The 27,729-nt window shown below is 39.7% G+C and overlaps 1 protein-coding gene and 2 long non-coding RNA genes across 5 annotated transcripts; 2 read left to right on the top strand and 1 right to left on the bottom strand.

The window, feature by feature from the left end:
* Window positions 1–663: 663 nt before the first annotated feature.
* Window positions 664–27,633, bottom strand: LOC133614374 (uncharacterized). The gene is made up of 3 exons (XR_009816567.2): window positions 27,551–27,633; window positions 26,233–26,341; window positions 664–1,004 (listed from the first exon to the last, which is right to left on the bottom strand). It is a non-coding gene; the product is annotated as an uncharacterized lncRNA (long non-coding RNA).
* LOC133614365 (uncharacterized) lies at window positions 3,752–6,938 on the top strand. 2 transcript variants are annotated; one of them, XR_009816566.1, is made up of 6 exons: window positions 3,752–3,813; window positions 4,497–4,613; window positions 4,695–4,824; window positions 4,984–5,137; window positions 5,262–5,358; window positions 5,975–6,938. It is a non-coding gene; the product is annotated as an uncharacterized lncRNA (long non-coding RNA). The 2 variants fall into 2 exon arrangements; XR_009816565.1 differs by having other exon boundaries at window positions 4,695–5,137.
* On the top strand, window positions 13,900–23,432 carry LOC133571304 (class I histocompatibility antigen, Non-RT1.A alpha-1 chain-like). Of its 2 annotated transcripts, none has more exons than XM_061924224.1 (10): window positions 13,900–13,948; window positions 14,020–14,080; window positions 14,690–14,750; window positions 15,454–15,720; window positions 16,256–16,534; window positions 16,616–16,924; window positions 17,183–17,278; window positions 17,437–17,454; window positions 20,949–21,007; window positions 21,380–23,432. In XM_061924224.1, exons 3-10 carry the CDS (start codon window positions 14,696–14,698, stop codon window positions 21,413–21,415), a joined length of 1,119 nt encoding a protein of 372 aa, XP_061780208.1. In that variant the 5' UTR covers window positions 13,900–13,948; window positions 14,020–14,080; window positions 14,690–14,695; the 3' UTR covers window positions 21,416–23,432. The 2 variants fall into 2 exon arrangements, with proteins under 2 accessions (XP_061780208.1, XP_061780206.1); XM_061924222.1 differs by having other exon boundaries at window positions 13,916–13,948; window positions 14,023–14,080.
* Window positions 27,634–27,729: the final 96 nt, after the last annotated feature.

Raw genomic sequence — 27,729 nt, forward strand, 5'->3', positions numbered from 1 at the left:
CACTAGAAAAACGACTCAAACGTTTTTAAATTACAAACGCCTGCCTGTGTATTGCGATGTATTACTCCCAGCAAAGAAGACACCACGGCGCATGCGTTGTGACGGCACTATTAAGAGTTTTTGAAGAGAACAGGGTTATAATATATGATTTAAGGACTACTGGGAGTTAAGAATAAGTGTGTTAAAAGTTAGAGCAGGTGAGTGTGGGTAAAGGGTTAAATAGGTATTTAATTTGTATTTATTTTTAGAGTTTTTTTGTGAAATGGGGATTTCAATACTTACTTCGGCACAAGACTCCACCTGGTGGTCAAATGTATAATTACAAACAACTTTATATTATCCACATCAGTGGTTCTCAACCTTTTTTCAGCAATGTACCCCCTGTGAACACTTTTTTAATTCAAGTACCCCCTAATCAGAGCAAAGCATTTTTGGTTGAAAAAAAGAGATAAAGAAGTAAAATACAGCACTATGTCATCAGTTTCTGATTTATTAAATTGTATAACAGTGCAAAATATTGGTCATTTGTTGTGGTCTTTCTTGAACTATTTGGAAAAAAATATATAAAAATAACAAAAAACTTGTTGAAAAATAAACAAGTGATTCAATTATAAATAAAGATTTCTACACATAGAAGTAATCATCAACTTAAAGTGCCCTCTTTGGGGATTGTAATAGAGATCCATCTGGATTCATGAACTTAATTGTAAACATTTCTTCACAAAAAAAGAAATCTTTAACATCAATATTTATGGAACATGTCCACAAAAAAATCTAGCTGTCAACACTGAATATTGCATTTCTTTTTGACAGACATTTAAAAAAAAATCTCACGTACCCCTTGGCATACCTTCAAGTACCCCCAGGGGTACGCGTACCCCCATTTGAGAACCACTGACCCACATAATGGTCATGCAGCTGAGAAAGGCTCCAACCCCAAAAGGGACAAGCGGTAGGAAATGGATGGATGGTCATGCATTGAAATGTTGCGTCTACTGTGGCTCCTGGAAATGACAATGAATCATAATAAATGTTTGACATAATAATTTTGCTAGGTAAATTAAAGTATAATAAAATGTGTTTTACGTCTTTTATTTATATCTATCTATCTATCTATCTATCTATCTATATATATATATATATATATATATATATATATATATATATATATATATATATATATGTCTTAATAAGGTTATCCAAAAAATAGTGCTCGATACCGTAGTAGAGCGCAATATATGTATGTGTGGGGAAAAAAATCACAAGACTATTTCATCTCTACAGGCCTGTTTCATGAGGGGGGGTTCCCTCAATCATCAGGAGATTGAGGGAACCCCCCCTCATGAAACAGGCCTGTAGAGATGAAATAGTCTTGTGATTTTTTTCCCCACACATACATATATATATATATATATATATATATATATATATATATATATATATATATGTATATAGTGTGTTTGTATTTTGCCAACATGGAAGAATCATATATGGCAGGTTGTATCATATTTTTCTGTCATCTTGAGGAAATGGCATAAAGAGGAAGATGACAGTATAATGTAACTTGGACAAGGATGTACAGAACAGAGGAGTTTTAGTACATTTTCATTTTTGGTTTTAGGCGATTCTTTTCTCTTTTTTTTTCGACAAAATCCCTCCATCATCCAGCTATGGATTTCTGATAGCTGGTTAAAAAGAATAAATACAGAATACGTTACTTTAATAAACGTAATGTTGTCAGTGATTTGGGAACTGACATTGCAGAGAATCAAACCCACGTCTTGTAGAATAAAGGACGGATGCGCGAACCATCGTGCTGCCAAAGTTCTGACAATGTCAGCAATAAAAGAAGCGTATTTAATAGTCATTACATGGATATCAGGTTTGTCGATTGAATTAAGTTTGTCGATCTTCTTTGATTCTTGTGGCATTTTAAAAATCTATCCAGAACTGACCACAAGTCTCAAAAGCCCACATTTTCAATGGAGCTTGGGTGGTTTATGAGTTATCTAATGTTCTGGCAAAACTGAAACCTTATTCCAAAACTGTTACGTGGTACAAGCGGGCAGCGAGGCTGAACCGCGTCCCGAGTTGGTCACATGGTACAATTTGGCAACAAGGCTTCACACGTCTCACACGTCCACATTTTAAAGAAGCATGCGCTTCGCGGAAACGCCCTTCCATTTCTCTTCAGAGTCTTGAAACCTTGGCACATTTGGCCCCATCAATAGTTGTTTCCTCATCCCTGTCGTCAGCAGCGTTTGTTTTCTTTTCGACTTGACAGTGTGACTTGTCCCGCCTTTTTTGGTGTGTACCCGCCCTTTTTTGGTGTGTACATCCTTGTGAGAAAAATAAAATAAACCAGCTAAACCACAAATGGCCTCATTGTCATAGCTAAACTGGCATGTTGCCAGCTGGCTCACATGGGAAGTGACTTGGCGGGTTCAAACCAAACTTAACTTTGATTGACACATGGGGCTGCCATGGTCACCAGGGCAACAGTTCAAGGAGGCACATAAAAGTAATGCCTTGCACATATTTCTATGAATGTTCTCATTAATCCAGGTCATTGTCATCTCAGGGCATTCAATCGTTCGCAACTGGACTGCTTGGTTTGTCTTGGAAGAGGTTTCTCCGCTTATCTGAGTAGGCTTCATCAGTTCGTGCTCATAAGACTTAGATTGGTCAGATATAGTCCAGCAGCTGGTGCCAAAACCCCAAATATATATACTCATATATATACTGCAAAAACCAGGAGGGTGTGCCTGGGCAAGGATGGTTTCGCCCTATCGTGGTGAGAAAAAACGTTTTAAAGCAAACAAGCAATCCCAACTGTCAAAGCCAACACCTCCAGGCAACTTCAACCCTAAACTAACACCCTCCCTTCCTCATCATACCTCTTCGGATTGTAAACAAGCAAATGTAGTCACTTTTTCTAATAATTTCTGATCTCTCTCTGTGTCCAATACTTGCTGTACACACAGTATGTACCAAGTCAGACCTACACTGTTCCAATGTCAATTTCTCTGATGATGCAATTGTTGATACCAACCAAACTTAACCCCCCCGCATATCCCACCCCCCGGATTGTAAATAATTAAATTTATATACTGTGATGATTAACTTGTGTGATGACTGTATTATGAAAATAGTATATATCTGCATCATGAATCAATTTAAGTGGACCCCGACTTAAACAAGTTGAAAAACGTATTCGGGTGTTACCATTTAGTGGTCAACTGTACGGAATATGTACTTCACTGTTCAATCTACTAATAAAAGTTTCAATCAATCAATCAAAACAACAGTGTCAAAAATAGCCGACCAAAAACTTGAGAGTTTTGGGCACGTCCAGAACATATGTAAATGGTCAGCTGGGGATTGTCTACAGCGGTTACAAGTGTCGCTATGGTTGGGGTATATTTTAGCCAGTCTAGCATTGGTGAAATGTGCTTTATGTAATACCTTACATTGTATTAGGCCATGCCTACACTGTAAAAACTCTTTCAGTGGTATTGTCCATTCTACTTTATTTTTAAAGGTAGATTTATTCCAATAAATCAATTTATTTTTATTTTTAGAGTTTTTGAGTTATCTATAAGTAAAAAGTGTGAATGTTTTTGTAACTTAATTTTTTATGTGATAAAATTAATTTTATTGGACTTCCAACATAAATTGATTTAGCAAAACTCAGTTCAAAGGTTTATATCAGACCTAAAACGTCAGGACCCGCCCACCTGCATGCAGCTGAGGAAGAACAAGCCTAGACACGTTTCTTCACGGAGCCCAAGGAAAACACTTTACCGAACTCATGTAAGTAACAATTTATATTGTTCAAAGTCAGTATTTGCCAGGATTTAAATGTATACATTTTCAAAAGCATGGTTCAATGTTATATTTAGTTTACTACTTTTCCCGCCGACCGCCATTTCGAATGTGCTCTTACCTCCAACAGCTCATTAACTTCAACCAAACATTGTTTATAGCTGTGAAGTTTATAATTAGCGTTTTCTTTACGTGGTAGTTTAATATTTTATTCTTCAGTTTATAAGCAGCCACATTAAAGCTGCTTAACTAGCTTGCATTCAAAGTTGCTAGCAGCTAGCTAGGTACACTTGACAGAGCTATCTGAAGCCCCCTCAGACTTGCTGTCCATGCACACTCATAGGCAAAACGCTACTCTTGTAAGAATAACACTCATTGTGTAAGTCTCAATCTCAACATTCCCCCACCCAAAAAAAATCTCACCAGAAGTCACCATTTAAAGGGTAAATTTTCAAATTTTTCTTCCGTGGGGGCATGCCCCGTACCCCCCTACTGTTGCTAGGTTACCAACTTAGACCACCGTGGCTACAAAAAAATCTAGAGGAATACTGCAAATGAGTATATTAGGGTGTAAAAAAAACAGATATAAAGGGCTCTCATCAGGCTTATATATCCAAGAGGTTAGACATGAACCATAACTTGTCTTTTTTGTTCTCTCTCTCCAATGACAGATGGGATGGCCCTGTAAGTTGTGCAGCACTGTTGTACCAACCAAGAGTGACATTTTAAAGCATTACAGACTGCACCATGGGACCTTTGGACACAGCCATTCTTTGCCTTGCATTCATGTAGGTTGCCCATGTTCTTATACATCCCTTTGCTCTCATCTGTCAAGATGCTAAACTTCTCCTCTCTGACACCACCGCCAGAGTCTAGCTCCACTCCCACCACGTTACTGGCCTTCTCTACCAACTTGTCCAGTCTGATTGCGTCCCTCGCTCTCAGCCCGCTGCCCCAGCAGGCCACGGCGTACAAGAAGGCGCCTGCCACCACCGACTCGTAGAATATCTTCTATTCTATTCTATTCTATTATCATTCTATTTTTCCTGACCAAGTTTCCATTGTGACTTGGACATGACATACTAGACTCACTTTTTGCCTGAAAATGTATACTAATACCCTTAATATCAGTAACGGTCAACATTTGCTGTCTTACAGATTAATGAAGCGTTCCGAAGGTGCACTGCTGTTCCACTGGAATCAACATTTATGTCCCAACTGGACAGGTACACTCCAAAACTCCTGGAGCTCTTCAGTGCAAAAGGAGGAGTGACTGCAGCGCATCAAGAACTTGTTGATGGAACTGACACAGGTGAGTTAAAAGTAGTTTAAAAGTTTAAACTGAATCTGTAATCATGCTCTAATAACGGTATCACAGATTTGGAGTAAAATTGCCAACAAAATTCATTTATTTATTATTCTTCTCTTAACTCTAGGACCCAAGTGCCTCTGCAGTGAAGAAGAGAGATGTGACTGTGAGATGCCTCATAGAGTACGTGGGAGAGAGTGGACAGGAGCTAATCTCTGACTACTGTAAGTATTGTTTAAAAGCAGGTTTGGATCAGTCTGATGTACAAGCTTAAATTGGGTTTACTTTTATGTGAACTGACTGAACCAGCAGTTGTCAGGTGGAGGTCGAGCATGCAGCTAGTTGGCAAGAGCCCCAGGATAGCCAATTAGCATAGCACCACAGAGTGATGCCTTTCTGTCTTGTGTTTCTGTTTCCCTAAAAAAACAATGCAAACAAAAAATACTCCCCTTAAACAAGCATTAAAACATTTACTCTTTCTCTCTCTCTCTCTCTCTATATATATATATATATATATATATATATATATATATATATGTATATATATATATATATATATATATATATATATATATATATATTACTGTTTGTTTGTTTTAATTTCTGGTGGTTCTATTCAGGTTTTTTATATGCAAATTAGAAATGCCAATAAAAAACATGTGGCTGGAAATGCATCTATTGTACCAAGTTTAATGTGCAAGATCTCAAATTAGAATTCAAAAGTTTTCAAAATGGTCATCACAAAAGTAATCATTATCTGAATTAAATCATACAACTTATATTACTGTAAATATAAAATTAGATGTTTGTTTTTTTAATTACTGTTTTTGTATCTCAAAGGGAACTGCAGAGACCGCTGTTCATGAGGACCTGGAAATGAAGAATATGAGCATCTACATCTGTCGTGAGCCAAATGCAGTAGGAATCATCATTGAGGGAGTACCAGTCCTTACTCATCTTGGAAACCTGGCCAAAGCATGCTGCCTACTTCCGGGGTTGACGTATGCACTTAATCTTGAGTATCCATCCAAACTTTCCAAAACATTTGAGGTGTTTCAAAGACTTTTTGTGGGACTTGACACACTGCGCCCAAAACCAACCCCCAAATTCATGACTCTCAAAAACAAGCTTCTAGCTTAGGCAGTGAGCCATGACTGTCAGCTTGCACTTTTGAACAGCTATTTTCTTGTGTCTGTTCAAAATCATTATACATTGTTCATTGAGTGGAATTCTTCAGAATGTTGTAACGGTTTGTCCTGTTCAGGTTTTATACAAAGCTCCAGGTCATCGTTTCTGGTGTGTAAATTAAGTTTTTTTATGTTTTATACACACTAAATTGCCCCACTGTGAAGCTCCAGCTGGTCAGAAGGAGGGATCTGTGAGTTGTTTAAGTTAAAATGTTTCAAAATATACACACTGAAAGACACTACAGTGAAGGTGTTCTGCTTGTAAATTGTTACAGAAGTACAGATAATCTTAATGTTAAATTGTTTTAGCAAGAAACTGTACTGTGAATGTTCTAAGTAAAACTTGAGATGCTGAGGTCATGCATTCTTTTATGCACTAAATACTGATGTTCTTGACTGTTAATACTGTCCAGCTTATTGACAGGTTTGGATATGGCTTGTGAAAATGTTTTAATATGTATACGGTTAAAAAAAGAAGAAAACTACTGTGAAGGTGTTCTATACAGCACTTTAAAAAGTTGAGGTCATGCATTCTTGTATAATATGGATGTTGACTGTTCATACTGCCCAGCTCATTGCCACTGTTTTTATATGGTAATGATTTAATAAAGGTTGGAATTTGATATGTCTTGATTTTTTTATTATTATTCTAAGTAATTATTTTAAGCAGTTTCCATTTTCAAAACAAAGAAAGGGTAAGTTGGTCAAAATTAATAAAATTGAGTATAAAAATTATTTTTTCATTTAAATGTTACTTATTTTAATTAAGTCTTGTGTGTTTAATATGCTGATGTTTTTTTTTACATTGATTTTACTCAATTTCTTGGCTTTTTCTGTCAACGCAACTTAATCTTTTTGCATAAATCGAAATGCATATTATTAAGTTCTACTTACTCAAAATACCAATTAGTTGACTAAACTAACAAAAATTGCTTGGAAAATGTTGCCTTATTTTTATTGAGTTCGATCTAGGCAACAGTTTTTACAGTGTAGCGCATATTGACGATGAATGTACCAGCCTCAAAGCCTCTCTCCACCTCCTGTCAGGTATAGGTGCTCCAAGGTCATGCTCCCATGATTCTCTGACAGGTGAAGTATTAAGTGGATTCAGAAGGCCGATTTCATTATATATGACAGATATTAAACGTCGTTGGTCAGAGTCAAAGGAGAGAAACCGATCGATTTCTGCTTCTGGGGGGCGGTTGGGAAAATTGAGAAAGGTGGGGATTGTTCAAAATCGGAGCACCGCTGGAAGCCTTGTGCAAGCCGTGATGTTTCCTAAATTGAGTCCAAATTTTAATGGTATTTTTAACAACTGGGTTTAGGGAGGTCCCCAATGAACATAATGGTAGCTGTGAGCAAATCACCGCGTGCAGGGAACCATTAGACGATGCCACCTCTATGTGAGCCCAAGGTGGACAGGCGGCTGGGGAGTCGCAATGGACCCAGTACAGAAGTTTATTAATATTGCAGGCCCAGAAATAATTTCTAAAGTTTGGAAGTGCTAGACCACCCTCCACCTTAGGGAGCTGTAGAGTGGCTTTCACAAGGCGGGCTGGCCTGTTTTGCCAAATGAAAGCAAGAAGTTGTTGATCAAGGGCAACAAAAAATGATTTGTTGAGACATATAGGGATGTGCTGAAAGAGATATAAAAATTTCGGAAGTAAAATCATTTTTATGAGGTTAATGCGGCCAACTAGGGATAGGGGGAGGGCAGCCCACCTGGACAAGTCCGATTTACATTTGTCCAACAGGGCCCGAAAGTTTTTACGGAACAGCTCTGTGGGAGAATTCGAGACGAACACACCCAGATATTTAAATCCTTCCTCCGAGATCTTAAAGGGGAATTGTGAGCGCGGGAGTGACCTTGCCAAATTATTCACAAAAAATAGTTCGCTTTTCTGAATATTCAGTTTGTACCCTGACAAAAGACCGAACTGATCCAGAATCGATAGTTATGGGGAAGCGAGGATGAGGGGTCTGAAACGAACAACAGAAGATCGTCGGCATATAGGGAGAGCTTATGAACCCAACCGAAACGAGTGATACCCTTAAATTCCTCCCAATTCTTAAGCCAAATAGCAAGCGGTTCAATGGCTATATTAAACAGCAAGGGTGAAAGTGGACATCCCTGCCGGGTCCCACGCTGGAGAGGGAAGTACGCTGAACGGATGCCGTTAGTATGTACGGAGGCAAGTGGAGTCTCGTACAGGACTCTAACCCAAGAAATACATTTAGAATCAAAACCAAATTTCTCCATAATAAAAAATAAGTAGCCCCACTCCACCCTATCGAACGCCTTCTCCGCATCCAGCGCCACCACAACCTCCGGAGTATCAGATGGTGGGGAGAGAACTATATTCAACAATCTTCTGGTATTGAAGAATGGATGCCTCCCCAGCGTGAAACCTGTCTGATGAGCCGAAATTATTGAGGGCATCACGGCTTGAAGACGTATAGAGAGAACTTTCGCCAGAATCTTGCAGTCCACGTTTAAAAGTGAGATCGGTCTGTAGCTACCACAAGAGGTAGCATCCCTGTCTTTCTTAAGAAGTAGTGAAATGGAAGCCTCTGACAAGGTCCTTGGTAAGCGGCCGGCGTTGAAGGAATCATTAAACATTCTTGCTAAAATGGGGGATAACAATAATGAGTAAGCCTTGTAAAATTCAACTGTGAAGCCATCAGGGCCGGGCGACTTTCCATTTTGCATAGATCGGATTGCCTCCTGTATCTCTGACGAGGAGATAGGTCTACCCAGCTCCCTGGCAATGTTTATATCAATGCAAGGATATGTTAATGAATCGAGGGGGTTGGGGCAAATCGCGGAGACAGGAGAGCATTCAGAAGTGTATAATTTAGTGTAAAATTCGGAAAAACACCTATTAATATCCACTGGATCGGAAGTATAACTACCATCGGGTAGTTTAATTTTGGGAATCGACCGCGATGCGCAAGCAGCCCTGGCCCGTTGAGCTAAAAGTCGGCCGGCCTTGTCTCCGTGTTCATAGAAGCATTGTTTGGATTGTCGCAGTTGTCTCTCTACTATGTGCGTCATAAGCAGGTCATGTTCTGAATGTAGCAGAATACGCTTTTTATACAGGGTTGGAGATGGACAAACAGCGTATACATTGTCGAGGTCGAGGAGTTCTTTAGCAATTTCCGTCAACCTAGCCCTCTCAGTCCTCCTCATCCTGGAAATATAAGATATCACCTGTCCTTGGATAGTAAGTAGCCTTAAGTGCTTCCCACAAAGTGCTATTTCCGATGTCAGGGGTGTCATTAAACTCAATATAGGTACGAATTTCTGCTTCAACAAAATCTTTGAACTTAATGTCTGAGAGCAAGTCTGAGCTGAACCTCCACATTGTGCGGCCGGTTACACCTTGCGGAAATTTAATGTCGACTGAGATTGGCGCGTGGTCAGAGACGGCTATCGGGTGGTAGTCGCATGCATTAATACAATGTAAGAGATTGTTATCTATTAAAAAGAAATCAATACGGGAAAACGAATGGTGAACGTGCGAGAAAAATGAAAATGCCTTCCCATGTGGGTTCCTGAATCTCCAGGGATCCGAAAGTCCCACCTGGTTTGCATAAGTTGGCATAGCCTCTGCTGCTTTGGATAGTGTATTTCGGGTATGGGAGGATCGATCAAGAATCGCATCCTGGACTAAGTTAAAATCCCCGCCTACGATTATGCGGTGGCTGTCAACGTTGGGGATCCTAGCAAAAAGTCTTGTGAAAAAAGTGTCGTCATCCCAGTTAGGTGCATACAGAGACTAAAATTACCGGTGTATTCTGTAACGTGCCCGAAACCACAACATAGCGACCCTCTTTATCTTCTATAACGTCTGCTGGCTCAAACATAACACGCTTATGGATAATTATGGCCGAACCCCTAGCCCTAGCAGAAAATTTGGAATGGAATAAATGGCTCATCCAAGACCTCTTAATACGGAGATTTTCTGATGTCTTCAGGTGTGTTTCTTGCAGAAATATAATGTCCCCTTTAAGATGCTGCAGCCGAGTTAAGACCTTACCAATTTTGACAGCGTTGTTCATGCCTTTGGTGTTCCAAGAGATGATACGCACTCCGCCACTCGTCATCCTACCAGCATCCGCCATCCACTAGACCCCAACAGTAAATCTGTATGACACGCCTTAGACCCCACGGGGAGGGACGGGAGGGAGAGAGGGAAGGTATAGCAGCAAAAAAATAAAAATAACAAAGTGGTACAAAACACCCAGGTAAGAAAAAAAGAAAGAATAATAAAAAATAAAACTAAATAAAAACTAGTAATGACAGAAAGACACATTTCAACAAACCCCAACAAATTAGAATACAATTACCCTTACTACCCACCCTAAATAAGAACCTTATCTGAGCTCTCTCGCTCTTACTTAGCCTAACTTGACTAATACTAACTTCCGGAGTCTCCTCCCTTACAGTAACAGTAATGAACTCCATAAAGCGAAATAAGAATTTAAAGTGAGCCTACATTCGTGAGACGTATCCCAACCTGAGTGTATAGTAATATAGGAAATATTAAGTTGAAATAAACTAACAAGGCACATAAACAGCGTTTGCTCAACACCAAAATGTACAGTGCACCAATAGCTTTAGTGATGTATTTTGGACCAAGGAGTGCCTCATAACGTACATACGAATGACTAGATCAAATTAAAAAAAAATAGGATGCATAATCAAAATGTGTTACGTCACGACCATCCATGTTGGAAAATTATGTGTTAGCCAGTGTGTAAATTGCAACACTCAAACATTGCTTCCTATTATGAGCACACATCTAAAGTGGTGGTTAGTGCATAGAACAGCAAAACAAACGAAGGCCCACAGTGTCCACAATGAATGCAAAGTTGTCATAAATCAGGCCTCTAGAAAAGTTGAACTTACAGTTTTTATTCCAGGGGCTGCACAGTCAAGGTGCAAATTGTTGTCAAGTCCAGCCGTTTAGTAGGGGTAAATAGTCGTCCAAACCCATCAGGTATCTTGCGTGCGGATTGATGTCAAGAAGTCCTTGGCCTCTATAACCGATCCGAATCTCTTCTTACCACCATCCTTCGTTACTATGACAAGCCTGGCCGGGAACAATAATGCTGGTCGTAGGCCCATTTGGTAGAGCTCCAACATCACATCGCGGTATTTTTGGCGTTATTCCACCACTTCAGGCGCGTAGTCCTCGTAGATGGCGACGGGGTACCCTCGGTATTGTAGCTTGCCTCTCCTGGCCCTGGCCTCGCGGATAATTCTCTCCTTCACCTGGTACTTGTGTAGCCGTATCAGAACGGGCCTCGGTCTCTGGTCTGGCTTCGGCTTGCTAGCGAGTCCGATGGGCCCGGTCGCACTCCGGCGGTGATTCAAAGAAATCCTCGTCAAAAATCTCCTTCAGTAGCTCCGCAAAAAAAGTAGTTGGACGTGGCCCTTCCACGGACTCTGGTATGCCGACCACTCGGATGTTATTTCGCCGACTCCGGGATTCAAGGTCGCTAACTTTAGCCCGTAGCTTAGCTTCGATCCCCGTTAGCTTAGCACATGTTGCTTCCAATGCTAGCAGGCGTTCGTCTTGCAAAGTAGCATTTTCCTCGAGTGCAGTCATTTTCTGAGAATGTTCAGAGACCTTGGTGTGTACCTTATCAATCTTTGTCTCGAGTGTAGAAATTGCTGTCCTGAAGTCCGCTGAGAGGGCCTGGCGGTGCTCTTCCAGAGAACTAGCTACTGCCGACATGTTGACTTCGCCGGCACCCCCGTCGGAGGAGCTAGGTCCGGCACTGGTATCTCTGGCGCTCCGCTTCGTCGAGTGAGTTGGCATTTCTTGCCGGTTGCAACTCCGGAGTGATATAATCACCCGCTCGCCGACTCGCTGGCGTAGTTTGTGGAGTTTTAAAAGAGTGGCAATGTAAAAAGTTGTGGGAGGGAGACTCAACACGTGTCTACTCCATCTTGCCCAAACCGGAAGTCCTATAGTTTAATTTTTGTCCAGTTTTAGATCTCTGATCTTCGCTACAAAGTGGACACTCTTGTGATTTTGGATCACATCGGACTCTCTGCCTCGCAGGTTTGAGGACCAGTCATAGACAATTTAAAGTGAAAAGCTAATTTTATTTTCACTCTTATACAAAACATTCTAACTTGGATTGTTTCCCTGGCTTCGAGACTCTCCCGAAGGACAGTGCAGCGAAGACACAACAAACTCCCTTCTTGTCTCTCATGGACACACACTTGTTGTTGTTGACTTTGGACTAGCGACTGTACGACATCAAGGCCGCGGAACAGAGACACACTGCAGGCTTACACACAAACATGCATCTACAAAAATATACGCCACACACATACATACCCCCCGCCCCAACGCAAATTCCTCAGGGGTGATGAAAGGATGGTCAGCGCCTGAGAACTGCGGCCAACCACCATGACCCCGCACTCCCTTCCTTCTGTTGCCAGATATCTCGAGATGTATGTTGTAATATGTATGCTTTGCTATGGAGGTTTCTTCCCACTCCAGACTGGGCCCCATTAGGAGCCCATTGTATTTTTTTACTCATCCTTCCCCAGCGTTTTACCTTTTTCCCCATCTTTTACGGGGCGCCTTGTGGCGACCCATCAGCGTTCCTGTTCTGTAACCCTGTACACTGTTTGTTTGTCTAATCTTGAACGGGTTTGTGCTGAAAACAAAGTTTCGTTGTACTTGTGCAATGACAATAAAAACCTATTCTATCCTATCCTATCCTTGAGTTTTGGACATGATGTTCAAGGAGGCACGTAAATAAAGTAATGCTTTAAACATATTAGTTATTGAAGTACTTTTTTGTATTTTAGTTCATTGTTATTATTGTTTTACATTGAACAAGAGAGCACAGCATACCAAGTCAGATTCCTTGTCGGAAAGCTGTTTCTGATTATAATCGTGTTTGGCCCCACCCCTAAATGACGCAGGCCTCGATAGGTGCTTTGCAGCAACGCTCCCTTCATTACTCGACACACGCCTCGAAGTCACGCACATTTGGTCCCATCACTAATTGTTTCCTCATTCCTGTTGTCAACTGTGTCTTTTTTGTTTTTTTTTACTTGATAGTGTGACTTATTCGCCCTCTTAGGTGTGTACATTCCCATCAAAGACAAATATAAAGCGGCTAACAACACAATCCTAAACAACAAATGGCGTTATGGTCATAGCTAAGCTGGCATGTTGTTAGCTAGTCCATACAGGAAGTGACTTGTTGAGGAATTTCAATCAAATGTTGCACGTCCAAAAATGGGCGGGTTCAAGCATCGGCTTAACTTTGATTGACAGGTGAGGTTGCCATGGCAACCAGGCCACTAGTTCAAGGAGGCACGTACATAAAGTAATGCCTTGCAAATATTAGTTATTTAAGTACTTGTTTGTATTTTTAGTTCATTGTTAAAATGATTGTTTTACATTGAACAAGAGAGCACAGCATACCAAGTCAGATTCCTTGTGTGTTAAACATTTTTGGCCAATAAAGCTGATTCTGATTAGGATCATTTCTGGCTCCTCCCCGTCACATCATATTTTACCTGATGTGAACACATTGAGGAAGTGAATTGTCATTCGCTCAGGTGTACAGTTGTAACAACAACGATCGCCAGGTAAGTTTGTCACTTTCTTTGTCTCGCTAAGTTGCTAACTAACAAATATTTTCATTCTGCACTTGTGACAGCAGATAATGAACTTACTTTTGTTATCAATGCCAATTGTGAAAATACACCGCGGACTGCCTGGTAAGTCCATTCTAATATTCCAAAATCATTTAATAAATTTACACCTATTATGACACTGTTTTTATTTTCATGACTATTGTTGACATTGTTTACTTTGACCCAACATGAGTGGTTATGAACAAGTGCATTTTAGTCCCTTTTTTTGGTTTCTTTTTTAAAGGGAATATAAACAAATAATAAACAATGATATGCACTACGTATGTATACAAATAATGTATTTTCTGTGATATCAAGCAGTTTTTTTGTGTTTACTTTAAAGGGGAACTGCACTTTTTATTTTTATTTTATTTTTTTAGAATTTTGCCTATCGTTCCCAATCATTATGAGAGACAAGAAGACAACTTTTTTTTTTTTTTGCAGTCTAACATGTAAAAATCGTCTCGTTCTTGGTGGCAAGCGATGCAGCTAATGGGAATAATCCATTCTACCTCTAATTCACTTTAAAAATGCATTCAAAAACTGTCAACAATACTTAATTTACGTTCCGTAACCCGTATAATAACCAAGCTGTAGCAACTTTGTTATTAACGATCCCCAGGTAAGTTTGTCACTTTCTTTGTCTCGCTAAGTTGCTAACTAACAAATATTTTCATTCTGCACTTGTGACAGGAGATCATGAACTTGCTTGTGTTATCGATGCTAATTGTGCAAATACACCCTGTAGTGCCTGGTAAGTCCATTCTAATATTCCAAAATCATTTAATAAATTGACACCTATTATGACACTGTTTTTATTTTCATGACTATTGTTGACACTGTTTATGAACAAGTGCATTTTAGTCAACTTTTTATAGTTTATTTTTCAAAGGGAATACAAACAAATAAACGATGATATGCACTACGTATGTATCCAAATAATGTATTTTCTGTGGTATCAAGCAGTTTTTTGTATTTACGCTAAAGGGGAACTGCACTTTTTTTTTTTTAGAATTTTGCCTATCAATCACAATCATTATGAGAGACAACATTTTTTTTTTTTGCAGTATAACATGTAAAAAATGGCTCGTTCTTGGTGGTTGGCAATGCAGCTAATGGGAAGAATCCATTCTACCTCTAAATCACTTTAAAAATGCATTCAAAAACTGTCAAACTATTTTTTAGTTTTAGTTTTAGAGGGGTTTGAACGCTACAACGGTGACTCCTATTAGTCGTATCTTTGAAGTGTTTTTTATCATGTTTAAAATCTTAAAAAGAAGAAAAGACGTGTCTTCTTGTCTCTCATAATGATTGTGAACAATAGACAAAATTCCAAAAAAAGTGCAGTTCTCCTTTAAGACCCAACTGTGGACAGAATTGAAATGAATACTAATAGAACAACGTTGTTGATATTAAAAAAAAGATAAAACTCTCATCTTGTTTTGTTTTTCTCTCAGTGACTTACTCGCTCAAGTATTTCCACACTGCGTCCTCTCAAGTTACAAACTTCCCAAATTATGTGGGCGTGGCTTATCTTGATGACATTCAGATCGGTTACTATGACAGCAACACAAAGACAGCAAAAGCCAAACAAGAATGGATGAAGAACTTTACAACAGTGGATCCAGAGCACTTTAAATGGCAGACACATTTAGGTATTCGCAATGAAGTGAAGGACAAAGAGGACTTGGAAAGTTTACAGAAGCGCTTCAACCACACTGAAGGTTTGTTATTAAATATTTGATGTACTAAAATAAACACACATTACTGCACTGATACCTTGTCTGTGGGCATCCATAATGACAGAGAAAAAACACATGACTGACACTTAGAGGGCTCAAGTTATCAAAACTCACGTGTCTTGTATGTTGGCAGCTGCTGCAGGAGCCTATTATTAATGGTTTGTTTTTTTCTTGATTTGTGTGACGTGAGCAGGAACATTGTACAGTGTGGCACTGCGGTATGTTGTCCTGCTTATTCGCCTAAATGAAACTTTTAAAAAGCATGATCGGGTGTGGTACCACGACTTGTTTTCAAGAGACACTCAGAAAGAGCTTTAAGTTGGTCTGTAAAGCAAAATGTATCCAAAGTTTGACACAAAGCACCATCATTACAGGCTATGTAGAACACAAGGAAGTGTGGTGATTGTAGATTAAAATCATAGTATGACCTTTTAAAGACACAAGTGTGTATGTGTGCACGTGGGTTGATGGCGATGAGGTGTTACTCCATTTTATACACTTTGTGTTAATCTTTCAGGTCTTCACATTTACCAGAGGATGTACGGCTGTGAATGGAATGATGAGACTGATGAAATCAAGAGTTGGGAACAGTCCAGCTATGATGGAGAAGATTTTTTAGCGTTAGACACCAAGACATGGACATGGACTGCAGCAAAACCACAAGCCGTTCCCATCAAACACAAGTTGGAGCGCGATCAAAGTCGTATGGAGCTCGTAAAGGGTTACCACACTGAGATCTGTGTTGATAACTTGAAAAAGTATGTGAACTTTGGTAGAGACGTACTGATGAGATCAGGTAAACCACATGATGTACACTGATAGCCCACCCCCTGTAGGAACATAAGTAACATTACAACCTACACTCTTTCCCATGCAGAGGTTCCAGAAGTGTTTCTCCTTCAGAAGACGCCGTCCTCTCCGGTCAGCTGCTTCGCGACAGGTTTCTACCCCAGCAGTGCAACCTTATTTTGGAGGAAAGACGGCAAGGATCTCCACGAGATTGTGGTGCACGGAGAAATGCTGCCCAACCCTGATGGAACCTTCCAGATGACGGTGGATCTGAAAGTGGAGGTGACGGCCGAAGTGGAGGGCAAGTACGAATGTGTGTTTCAGCTGTCTGGTGTCAAAGAGGACCTGGTCACCAAGCTGGAGAGAAGAAGCATCCTGAGCAACGCAAGCGATGAAGGTGAGAAAGACACCCTTTCATCCATCCATTTTCTACCGCTTGTCCCTCTCGGGGTCGCGGGAAGTGATGGAGACTATCTCAGCTGCATTCGACACATTAAGTTGAATTATTACGTCCTCAAATCAAGAACATTAGCTATATTATATCAGAACTTCCACCATTATTGATCCATGTCACAAGAACAATGCTGGACATTAGATAGCATGTATGCAAAGTACTCATTCAGGTTTCCTCTTCCTGCTTTTTTGCTCTCAACAGGCAATGTGTGGGTCGCCGTCGGCGCCACGGTGGCGGTCGTTGCAGTGATCCTCGCCATCATTGTTGTAGTCGCCGTACGTCACAAGAACAAAAAAGGTGAGGGACACACTTCTTTTTTTGTGAGTTGGTGCTTTCCTCCAGTCTGGAAAGGTGCCAACAAACACTCCAAGATCCTCAAAGAGAGAGCACACACTCTCACATAGAAAGGTGGTGTGGAGACAAAAGTCCAAGTCATCTTATGTCTTTCATTTCAGCCAACTATGATCCAGCTGGTAAGTCAATCTTATTCTCTTTTCTTTGAGCCGTCATAAACAAAACAGGGGTGAAGGATCACTCGTATAAAAGTCTGATGTGGACGTTTGTTACAAGTTTAGCCTGAAAATCTTCACTTTGTCTTACTGGATAGTAGAGTTGGACATCTCTTAGTGATGGACGAATCCATATGCATCGTGATACATGGGTTACCATGCCATTCAAAAAGGTTATATTTTAAAAACGGAATGATTTGATAGGGTGTGTGAATGATTACATTCTATGGTTAACATTTGTTGATGGACACTTTCTTTTTTACACCACAAAAGAACAAAAGCATTCCTTCCTGTACATACGCTCCTCCTCATGTTGGATGAATAGTTAAGACCTTGGCGCTCAGACGAAACCTGTCCAAGCTGAGTCTAAGAGCATGAGCTGATGAAAACGACTCTATTGAGAGGTCAAACGTCTTCTCAGACAAACCGAACAATCAACTGATCTATTGAATGTCATGAGAATACAAATAACCTGATGAATGAAAACACTGTAGGCACATTCATCTTCAAATATAGAAAAAAAAAACCATTCTATAAAAGTGACATGCTAACATTATTTTCAAATGTGTAAAACACGACATATATCCCTAAAATGCTTTAAGGCAAAGATAAAGTAAAACGACAACAGAATCACATGTCAAATATATTTATGTTTAGACATGGACCAAAAAAGACTATCTAAATAAACATGTTTCTTTGATCGGATGATATAAAAAGGCCATCCATCCATCTATCTTTTTCCGCTTATCGGATGTCGGGTTGTGGGGGGACTTCAGCCTAAGCAGAGAATTCCAGACTTCCCTCTCCCCAACTATTTCGTCCACCTCTTCCCGGGGATTCCGAGGCGTTTGAGGGGCCTTCTGACCGACAGAGCTTCTCAACCTATCTCTAAGGGAGAGCCCCGCCACCCAATGAAGGAAACTAATTTCGGCCGATTGTACCCATGATCTTATCTTTTGATCTTGTCATAACCCTAAGCTCATGACCATAGGTGAGGTTAGGGAGGTAGAGCGACTAGTAAATTGAGAGCTTTGCCTTCTAGCTCAGCTGCCTTTTCACCACGATGGACCTAAACAGGGTCCGCATCACTGCAGACGCTGCACCGATTCGCCTGTCGATATCACAATCCACTCTTCCCTCACTCATGAACAAAAAAAACCCAGAGGTACTTGAAGTCCTCCACTAGGGACAGGATCTCCTCCCCAACCCGCAGATGGCACTCCACCTTTTTCTGGGCGAGAACCATGGACTCAAAGTCGGAAGTGCTGATTTACATCCCAGTCGCTTCACATTCAGCTGCAAACCAATCCAGTGAGAGCCATAAATCCTGGCCAGATGAAGCCAGCAGGACCACATCATCCGCAAAAAGCAGAAACCTAATCCTGCAGCCACCAAACCGGATCCCCTCAGCGCCCTGACTGCGCCTAGAAATTCTGTCCATAAAAGTTGTAAACAGAATTTGTGACAAAGAGCATCCCTGGCGGGGTCCAACCCTCACTGGAAACGGGTTCGACTTACTGCAGGCAATGCGGACCAAGCTCTGACACTGGTCATAGAGGTATGTCCATACTCTTTGAGCACTCTCATCAGGACTTCCCAAGGGACACGAACGAATGCCTTCTCTAAGTCTACAAAACACATGTAGACTGATTGGGCAAACACCCATGCACCCTTAAGGAATTGGTCCACAGTTCCGCGACCACGACGAAAACCACAATGCTCCTCTTGAATCCGAGGTTTAACTAGCCGACGTAACCTCTTCTCAAGTACACCTCTTACCAGGAAGGCTGAGGAGTGTGATCCCACGATAGTTGGAACACACCCTCTGGTTCCTCTTTTTAAAAAGAGAAACCACCACCCCAGTCTGCTGATACAGAGGCATCCCCCTGTCAACTGATTGATAGTCTCGTGCAACACCCGGTCCGTTAATCGATGAATCTAAAGATTCACAGCTGATTCTGATCGAATGAGGTGACTGCTACCGACTCAACCGAATCGCTCACTTGTCAAACTGGATATCCGCTCAAACCGGTTTATCGTTACCAACCCTACTGGATAGCAGAGACGGAAACTGGCGCTTTTGGAAGCTGATAGTTTTGGTACTAGTATTGGTGAACATTAGAGCTGTCAAATTTAAAGGGAAAGTAACTAGTTAACGCTAATTTCCTTTAACAGCACTTTTTATTTCCCTTTGCCTGATGTGTGACCGTCAGCCCTCACCATAAGTGCGGGAAAACACACAGGTGCTGCGGGAACAAAGACCGAGCAGAAACAAACAAAGAAAAGGGCACACTAAATGGCAAAGTTACCCAAAGCCCCACAGCAGGGTCTCCCGACAAGACCGAAGCCATCTGCCGCCGCCATGAGCCGAGTCCTCATCACATCCCACAACAACAAACTTTACACAGAAATTGCAAAATGGGTGTCAACACCCCTAATTCTGCGACCGATCATTATTGTGGAGTAATGATACTAAACGGTAATCTAAGGATAGCACACCCGACATGTTGACCCAGGCACTTTTTTATGCTATAGTATAATTGTTATGTATAGTAAATGTGTGCCTGTGTCAGAAGTGGTGCACATGTGTGAAGTGTTTGTGTTAAGCTGTTTCAAAAAGCATAATGTATAACAAACGTGCAAAAAAAAAAAAAAAATCCAGTCCCATGTTGACAGTATTCAAAACTTGACAATTATGTTTAGATTCTCAGGCAGTGATTCTCAAGATGTCGTACGGCTTCATCTAGTGGTTCGCCAAAGAATCAATTAAATATTGTAATGACGTGACGTGTTTTATTTACCGATATTCAAACACAGTGTTACTGTTCAAACTGTGTGGAACGTTAGTGGCCACAAATATTAAATATACTTGTTAAATAAAACCTCTTCTCCGCTACCGTGTTTTAATGCTGGTCATTATGGTGGTAGCCAAGTGTTTTCTGAGGTGGTACTTAGTGAAAATAAGTTTGAGAACCACTGGTGTAAGGTAGACTTATTAAAGCTGATAAACTATCTGTGATTAACCTTGATTAATTATGAGTTAACTATGGACAAAATGTGAAAAATCATAATTTATTTTAAATATAAATGTTAATCGTTTGATAGCCCTAATTAAAATGTACGGTAGAAATGGATGGATGATAAGATACCCTGTCCTGAGTCACGTGACCTGCTGACACGCAGGCAATGTAAACGTGTCACACATCTAACTCTTGACAGGAAGTAGAAGTGCACCACTCTGCTTCTTGATGTTTCTCAACCAATGGAGTCACACATCAAAGATCTGATACGAGTGAAGATGCACCTTCTAGATGTACAGTGGGGAACATGAGTATTTGATCCCTTACGTTAGCATTCTGACTACCATAAAAGTTCTGGACTCTTCATACCTTTGGAAGGAAGTAAAGGTACAAAATGTGAGGCGTTGATGTCACGGTGTGTTTGTGTTTGTCTGACAGCTGGTGACGATGGTACCGAGCGCTCAGAGAACTCAATGGATGAAAGCAGTCGGAACACAGTAAGTTAGCTCACACTTTGTCGATATATTTGAGTTTTCTGTTGCAGTAGATTTAAAATATGTTTTGTCCTGAGGAGCTTCCACCCTCATTTCTTTAGCGGAGATTCGAACCTAGCAAAACCTAGCTAATGCTAACACTAACGAGAGCGAGACATTGTTCTAAAGAAAAGAAAAGTATTGTCAGTAGTTGAGATTTGCGGCAACACACCTAGAACAACTGACTGTAAATCGACTTTCTTGTGAAAAAATCAGAGATTTTATTTTTAGGCCATATCGCCCAGGCCTAGCTCACATGGACCGTTTACGCATCCAAACTCGTCTTTCAGCTAACACTTCCACTTGGATTCTTGTGCTGTCATCCTTTTCCTCCAGGAGCTTTTGAGCACTGGGACACAGAGCGACCACTGAGGAGCGTGGTCACACTTGAAGACGAGAAGGAGATAAATAATAATAATAAATGGGTGATACTTGTATAGCGCTTTTCTACCTTCAAGGTACTCAAAGCGCTTTGACAGTATTTCCACATTCACCCATTCACACACACATTCACACACTGATGGCGGGAGCTGCCATGCAAGGCGCTAACCAGCAGCCATCAGGAGCAAGGGGTGAAGTGTCTTGCCCAAGGACACAATGGACGTGACTAGGATGGTAGAAGGTGGGGATTGAACCACAGTAACCAGCAACCCTCCGATTGCTGGCACGGCCACTCTACCAACTTCTCATCAAACTGCTCCTCGTGTTATACGGTCTCTTTTTTTATGTTTATGTCTTAAAAAACGAGTTACGATCAAATGTTTTTGCTGCCTTTGGTGGGATCACTTGCAATGTAACACTTGGATACTTGTAATTATGTCTTTTCATTTTCGTACACAGCTCTGTAATTCATTGGCCAAACGCTATCCCACACTTTTCTAAAGTAAATCTGTATAGTAGATATGATCATCTACATCAACAACAAGATTTGTCGGAGTGGCTGGACAGAACAGATTGAAAACAATTATAATAATTTAAATCCATTTTTGATGTTTTTGAATCGATTAAGAATCGTTACAAATAAGAATTGCGATTAATCTGAAAATCGGAGACATCACAGGGCTTTTGCGGGTGAGTATTAAAATTCACTGAACGGATTTTGCTATAATTAAGGCCTTAAATGGCATTAAAAAGCATTACATTTGATATCCACAGGCATTACTAAACATTTAATTCGGTAAAATAACAAATGCTTTTACCTAATCTCAAGTCGGCGATTAAAGGCAGGCGGCGGTTAACGGTGCCAAATTTCTTTGGGCGTGACCCACAAAGCAACCTCTGCTGTCGCCACCACAACTGGCAGCTGCTGCCACCACAACTGGCAGCTGCTGCTACCACTACAGAAAAATACATTCCCAGATTAAACAATCTTGTGAGTCAAATTTTAATTCACTACAGAGTAACAGTTAATGTAAGCTGTTCAACTATTCAAGATTAATATTGTCAAATGTTTAGAATTGTGTCTATGTAGACAATAGTACGTTTTTGATTATATATAATAACTACCTGCAATAGGACACGGGCATTAAATGTGTTTTAAGTGGCATTAAAATAGCATTAAATTAGATCTGATGATACCTGTAGAAACCCTGTATGAAAGCCAGAGAGGAAACCTCATTTATTTGCACTTGTTAGGTCACGAGCAGCAGAACTGCTAAAGATCTATTGTAAATGTTGTAATTATTATTATTGCTGATCGTGACCTATTGTAAACGTTCCATTTATTAATATCGCTGCTCCTGATATATTGGAACTGTTCCGTTTATTATTATGCTCCCAGTTACTTTTACAGTTCATTTTAAAATTGTACTCAATATTTTTAAATGCTTTAAATGCTACACCAAGTAGCCCCGCCCTATCTTATTGAGCTGCTGCAGCCTTTTTGTCCCAGCAGGACCCTGAGGTCTTCAGACCAGCTCCTCCTGGCTGTCCCAAAAACTAGGCTAAAAACCAGAGGAGATAGAGCCTTCTCAGTGGCAGGGCCCAGACTGTGGAACAACCTTCCACTATCTATTAGGTCCTCCCAGTCTCTGAGACAATTTAAATCTAGGCTAAACATATTTTTTTACTCCATGACGTTCAAATCCAGTTAGACAGGATGTCTTGGTTGTTTTTATTTCTTGTTTTGTATATTTATTAATTATTACATTATAGTATTTTAGGTGATTCTGCACTTCTTTTAAGCTATTGTGTTGTATTCATCCTTCCATGTTACAATATAAATGTGACACTATGTGCCCCTTTTTTTGTTGCAAATTGTTTCTTATGTCTGTACAGCACTTTGGCCAACTGGGCTTGTTTTTAAATGTGCTTGTATGGTGTTCGGGTCTGTGGGACCCGTTTTCATTTTTTATTAAAAGAAAAATGATACAATTAATACATTTTTCAAACTGAGACACACTGACTTTGGCTCATTTTCTGTGAAGAACATATATCAGAATACATATTTAATGACCACACACCGTACACATTTCTATTACATATAAGATGTCCGGGTCCACTGGACCCGGGGCTAAAAGAAGTGTGGAAATTGATGTTCTGTGTACCACACGCACACACACACACACACACACACACACACACACACACACACACACACACACACACACACACACACACACACAGCAGGCCTAGACAGGAGGAGGACAGAGTGTAGGTACACAGAACATCAGAGGGTCAAATGTGCGAGAAAATGAGAGCAGACAGTGTTGACAAACAAGGTTGCAACCTTGTGTGGGAACCGCAGGTGCAGAAAGACAAAAGAAGAATCCCTGTGGGATGCAGAAACTGGCAGAGAAATTTTCCGTGCAACATTCAAATTGTTGTTACTCAGCCAGCGTTTGTGGGTCTTATGGACCCGTTGCATTTTGTGGCTTTTAATGCCTCACAATCAAACACTCTTATGTTAAAATACTGAACAGATGTTTATTGGGATAAGGTAAACATCTGTCTGATGGACCCGTTGCATTTTGTGGCTTTTAATGCCTCACAATCAAACACTTTTATGTTAAAATCCGAAACAGATGTTTATTGGGATAAGGTAAACATCTGTTCAGTATTTTAACACAAAAGTGTTTGATTGTGAGGCATTAAGAGCCACAAAATGCAACGGGTCCATCAGACCCACAAACGCTGGCTGAGTAACAACAATATGAACATTACACAAGAGTTAAATAAATAAACTGAACTGAACAAAGTAATTTAGCCTACTCCATAAGGCGTCGAACTTTGATGGTCAAATTGATGATTTGCCATGAAACTGAACGTTATTAACTCGACCTCACAAAGACACACCTTTTTAATCAGGCTTTTTACTGATCATGTTCAAGCCTTACGTTTTTAATGATCTTATTGTGTTTTCTATCTTAATTATTAATATTACTAGACAATAAAAAAAAACCCGCAAACGCATGTTGGATTAACTCTTAAAGAGTTGATATTAACTGTTTCAGATTACATTTGGTCCCACTTAAAATTAGAGTAAAATTTACTCTATGGCCAGTGTCAACTTTTCAGAGTTAATTCTACTCAATTTAGTGTCACAATTAACAATGAAATGTGTAAAAAAATATTTAACACTGTTGCTTTTCCACACTGGTCAGAGTAATATGATAACACTTAACACCAATTTGTAGTAATTTTTACTTACCTGCAGTGTTATTTTGCTACATATTTATATTATGCTCTATATTACTAAATTAGTAACGCATCAGAAATTAATACATATACATTTACAGCAACAACATTTATTAAATTTTCATCAATACTGAAATGAGCAATGCTAGCTCACCAGAGAACACAAAATGGCACCACAAACAAAGCTCTATCATTCTCTACATGACATTTGTATGTCAAAAGGCCTGGGATCATGCAGGTTGTCAACATGGAACACCACTAAGTTTTGCTTTGACCTGGTCACTCCATATGCATGGACATGTTCTTGAATGGTTACTGTACATAAAAGGTCAAGTGAGAAGCTAAAGTGTCTTGTTTATAGTTAGAATTGACTTAATCTGGTAAAACACAAGCATTTATTTCTCTAATTTGCCACAAATGACCAAATGTGGGCAGTACACAAACCCACTGAGTTTAGCCCAGATAACTTTCAGAAGTTGAACATTACTGGGCACTTGCATTGTTGCCATGGCAATTACACAACCTCCTTTGACCATTTTTAAACACACCATTTTTCATTGTCCAATATCCAACCGACTAAAGATTGTTGAAGATTGCCGAACACATGCCATATGAGTCTGGTGTTTTCTAGCAAGCGTTTTTGTAATATTTTTTTAATTAATTGAGCTGTTTCTTGGGGGAAAAAGTGCTTTCCCTCATATAGCGTGCACCGACTATAAAGTCCAGGTCCTACTTTCCGGATGCAACATGGATGATGGACAAGAAAATGGTGCATTGGTAAAAAAAAATGTTCTGAGGATACAACATCTTCAACAATTTGTGGTGTTCCACAGTCAAATGTTTTAAATATACACACAGTCCTTGTGATAAAATTGGTGAAAATACAATGTATGCTGTCCATACCAATGAAAGAAGTAAACTCCAATGTTGGTCAGTAGAGTATATTAAATCTCCAAATATGAGGGGAATATTCCTCATGACTAAAACACATTCAGTCCAAAATCATTGAACTCTCCACCTAAATTCACAGTTACTTGCCTTTTGTTTCTCTCCATGAATCCATTCTCAAAACATTGTATTCTTAAATTGACTTCACCCAATGTAACATTTTGTTCTTTGACATATGTGAACAATAATTTAAATTCATACTGGGCCACCCCTTCCAAAATGTCATGCATCACATCAACTGAAAAGTTCTCAGCTGTGTGAAAATATGTCAGGGAATTAAATGAGCATGAACTCTTCACATCTAAAACGTAGGGAAGAGTTGGATTAAGAGACAATTCTTGAGCGTAAGCAGTGTGGGTGTCTTTGGTTCACTACACTATTTTGGGAGAACCTTCAGAAAATTCTGTTTGGAAGTCATCTTTTTTAGCTAAACAAAACCTGCAACAATACCTTGCATTGAAGGACTTCACCAGAGTGAACAAGCTATGTATGAAAGCCTAAATGATCACTTATCAATTATATGACATAACAAAAGACATAAAATGCTTCAAAGAGTTCATTAAAGGGCTCCCACAGAATCTGTTGCCATAGATGGAAGTGCGTACCTGTCAGTCACAAGGAAGTAGGTGTGATTCTTGTTGCTCCCTCAGCAAGAAGGTAGGGCTGACAGCTTTGGGTGGTGATGTTCAGATGCTGCTGGACACTGGTTCCAGCCTACAAGATCACATTGATCAGCAGTATTTAGTGACCAACCTCTGACAATAGAGCAACTCACAACACTGTGCATGAAATGGAGGTGATGAAAAGTACAATGGGTACGAAAAGTATTCAGACCCCTTTAAATGTGTTACTCTTTGTTTCATTAGCGCCACCTATCGCTTTTGCATCATGGCATGGTCTTTTAGGACTTCCTTCGGCAACAGCTGCTTTACTCCGGAGTGTTACACATTGTGAAGTTTAGAATAATAGTAACATCAGATGCTGAGTTTAAGGATGATGTGTTTTAAAGAATATGAACAAAGCAGAGGCATTAAATGTGAATGCTTCCGTTACAACCTTTAAATTAAGTGTGAAGATAAATGTTGATGGTCAGGGATTACCAAGTTCTTCATTGCTCAATGTGACTCGGAAGATTCCAAGTCAACTTCAAAGATACGTTATCCTTTCAACTTTTGTCTAAATTGACTGTAATTTTAGTTTACTAAAATGTTGACTACCTACACTAAAACTAAATCCATTTAGATGACTAAAATATGACTTACACTAAAATGCATTGTCAGACTAGAACTAAAACAAAACTAACACTGATATTAATCTGATATATTAGCACAAATTATAGAACATACTTTTATTATTTTATAGTGTGGAATGTTTAAAAAGGCTTGATCAAGTGAAATTATTCACAGAACAATGTTGGGTATGAAAAACACTAAACTTACAACAAAAAAGTACATACTTTTATTTTTTTTATGGTAGAATGTTAGAAAATTATTGGCAGAGTGAAATTACTTAAGAGAACAATGGTTTGTATCAAAAGCACTAACCAAATGTATGCTTTTGAAGTGGAGTGCTAATTAGTTTTATTGTTTTTGGCGTACATCCAACGGCCACAATAATTCTTTAAATTAAGCTCATGACGCAGTAAGTTGAATGATGCGAACACATTTGTTACTGGATACTTTCTATTTAGCTTCTGCCTTGGGGACTGTGTGTGTGTACATGCTGTACAACAATGATGACGTGATAATTGTTTATAATGACTGACAAATGTGCAGTTTAAGTCTGCAACATTGTTTAATGCAAGCTGAAATCATCTGATACATGTTTTGTTGCTGATTTTGGACCAATATTGAATATGAATATTGGCTCAGGACACCCCTCATCTTGATTGTAACATTGTTTTATCTTGACGCTAAGACTGACCTTCTTTTAGGAAGCCATCAAGTGTTGGATCACACAGCCTGACATTCTGCTCTCGGCTAAACAAGACATGCAGCAACATGTTCTGTTTATATATAAAAAGAGAAAACATTAATGACCAAGAAAACAGTCAACAAATAGTTACCTATTAATGTGCTTGAAAAGTGGTGTTTTTATAGAAA

The sequence above is a fragment of the Nerophis lumbriciformis genome, linkage group LG01, assembly GCF_033978685.3.
Source record: "Nerophis lumbriciformis linkage group LG01, RoL_Nlum_v2.1, whole genome shotgun sequence".
NCBI classification, from domain to species: domain Eukaryota; kingdom Metazoa; phylum Chordata; class Actinopteri; order Syngnathiformes; family Syngnathidae; genus Nerophis; species Nerophis lumbriciformis.

Bases quoted from the DNA above. Each gene is read 5' to 3' on its own strand.
- LOC133571304 (XM_061924224.1), top strand. From the start codon at position 14,696: ATGAACTTGCTTGTGTTATCGATGCTAATTGTGCAAATACACCCTGTA. The intron at 16,925-17,182 runs GTGAGAAAGACA...TGCTCTCAACAG, and splicing joins GAGCAACGCAAGCGATGAAG to GCAATGTGTGGGTCGCCGTC. The intron at 21,008-21,379 runs GTAAGTTAGCTC...CTTTTCCTCCAG, and splicing joins ATGAAAGCAGTCGGAACACA to GAGCTTTTGAGCACTGGGAC.